Source organism: Propithecus coquereli, unplaced genomic scaffold (assembly GCF_000956105.1).
Source record: "Propithecus coquereli isolate 6110/MARCELLA unplaced genomic scaffold, Pcoq_1.0 Scaffold68, whole genome shotgun sequence".
NCBI lineage: Eukaryota > Metazoa > Chordata > Mammalia > Primates > Indriidae > Propithecus > Propithecus coquereli.
Window position 1 is genome coordinate 4,205,801 of NW_012152840.1, and position 1,993 is coordinate 4,207,793.

The window sequence follows — 1,993 nt, forward strand, 5'->3', positions numbered from 1 at the left end:
TTGTTTCTAAATATTGGAAGGAAAATAGTTTGCTCTTTTTATTGTTATATTTTAAAATTCTTGTTTACATCCTCCATTTTTACAATTTAGTTAAGTTATTGCTAAACCTATACACGGAAAACTTGGAATTAGTTCCAAATTAATATAGAATTGGAAGCACAAATATTAGTCTGATATTGTATGAAATGGTATGTATATATTGATATCCTATGTCAATGTGGTTTTTACAAGGAAGAAGAAACACAACTCAAACTGGCTTACATAATTAGAAAATATATTTGTCTCACAAAACCAAAAATCAAAGGCTAAAACAAAGTCTAGGTAAAGAACAACAGGTCTTGGCACTATTTCTCTACAACTTTGTCTCCACTCTGCCTGCCCTCAGAGTCTGGCATGTGTATGACCAGTGAGAGGAAGATACGGCCGCTCTCCCCACCGGGTACTATAAGTCCTTCCCCTCAATGTGGTGGCATCAAACCTATGCAATTTAATTGAATAGCTATCATACGAGTTGATTCCATGTTTAGGATCTTTTTTAAATGATTGTTAGTTCTGCTTTTTTATTTTTTGGCTTGCCATTTGGATTTATTATTAAATGGGGGAAAAAAAACCACTCATATTTTTATCCAAAGACAGAGATAACAAAGGTATCGTGAGCATTCTTGAATAATACAGGATTATAGAAAGGTATTTAGGGAAAGGCAAAGCATATTTTAAGGCTCTTAGATGTGCTCTAGTAGCACAATAAATTAGCTTATTATAACAGTTAAATTATTATTGTTATGCTTAAAATAAGAAAATGCTACATATTCTAAAGCTATTCCCCCAATACTGAGTAAACAGAATGTTTCTCACCTTGAGGCATCTCAGGGGGCAGATAATGAGGCTCTTGAGCACTGACATGTACCCATTCAAAGTCATCATACAGATCCTGGTGGTAATCACAGGCCCCCGGACCATCATCAAAAGTGCAGCCACCTGGAAGGGGAAAAGAGGATTCCTGTTATATTCTAAACAGATTTTCTAAAGGCAGAAAAAGCGCTGGAGAAGCAAATGTTATATTGAAATGTGTAATGTGGTACTCATAATTTTAATAATAAATGACACTCCTGTTTATCACTATTTTCTTTAAATTTTCACATAAAAAGAAATTTGTACCAGAGTATCTTCTGTTTGCATGAGAAGCAAGTTTGAGCCTCAGAAGGATGGCTGAGGCACAGATTTTAAACTACTAAAAATAACAAAAGACATATCTATAAGTGAGGTTTTCCTGACATATACAAAGAACCTAGAATCTAAATAGTTTTTAACAACTTTAGTGGGGATAAGGGGAGGACAGGAAAGAAGGAATTGTCTTTCTCTGTAATGCAAGTTCAAAAGGTGAAGTTAATATCTGTCTTACCAAATTCCTTGCTTTAAAACAACGATTCGAAATCTACTCATAATAGCAATGAAACGTATAAAGTTTTATGGGGTCTAAAGTGTTTGAGGTCCGTAATAACTTTCATACTTTACTTAGATTACTTTCATCCACAATTATGATTTTAAGGCAGGGGGGACTGAAGCCCATAACCAACCAGATAATCCTATAATCACTCTCGCCACTTCCACTTTATTCAATAATCTATGTTTTTAAATGGAGGTAGTATTTCCCTTTTACATCAGTCATTTTTTTCTGGCTTTATTTCCAGGGGTAATTTTATGGCAGAAGTAGAATGATTACTTTTGCTTCTTGCCTACATGTACAGGCACACACAACTCAACATACTTGATTTATTAAAATCATGAAAATAGGAACTGGCTTGTATGTCTAATCTTGAAAGAAAATGGATTAGAACTAACAAAAACCCAGCAGTGAGTTTAATGAAAAAAACCAATAACTTGTCTCTTTTCAAATAGCTTATTTGTTTAGTTTCCATGGGGATCTCTGCGAAGAAACTCAGCGAATTCTCTGACCAAACAACAGGCTAAAGAGTGGTATACTTAAGTCAGT

General features: G+C 34.3%; 1 protein-coding gene across 1 annotated transcript in view; it reads right to left on the minus strand.

Annotated features, from left to right (window-relative positions):
• PTPRK (protein tyrosine phosphatase, receptor type, K) overlaps positions 1–1,570 on the minus strand; it is a 471,942-nt gene extending 470,372 nt beyond the window's left edge. The window contains exons 1-2 of the mRNA XM_012660791.1: positions 1,516–1,570; positions 856–978 (exon numbers count right to left, since the gene is read on the minus strand). Coding sequence (XP_012516245.1) covers positions 856–978; positions 1,516–1,570 — 178 coding nt within the window. The remainder of the gene's footprint in view (positions 1–855; positions 979–1,515) is intronic.
• Positions 1,571–1,993: the final 423 nt, after the last annotated feature.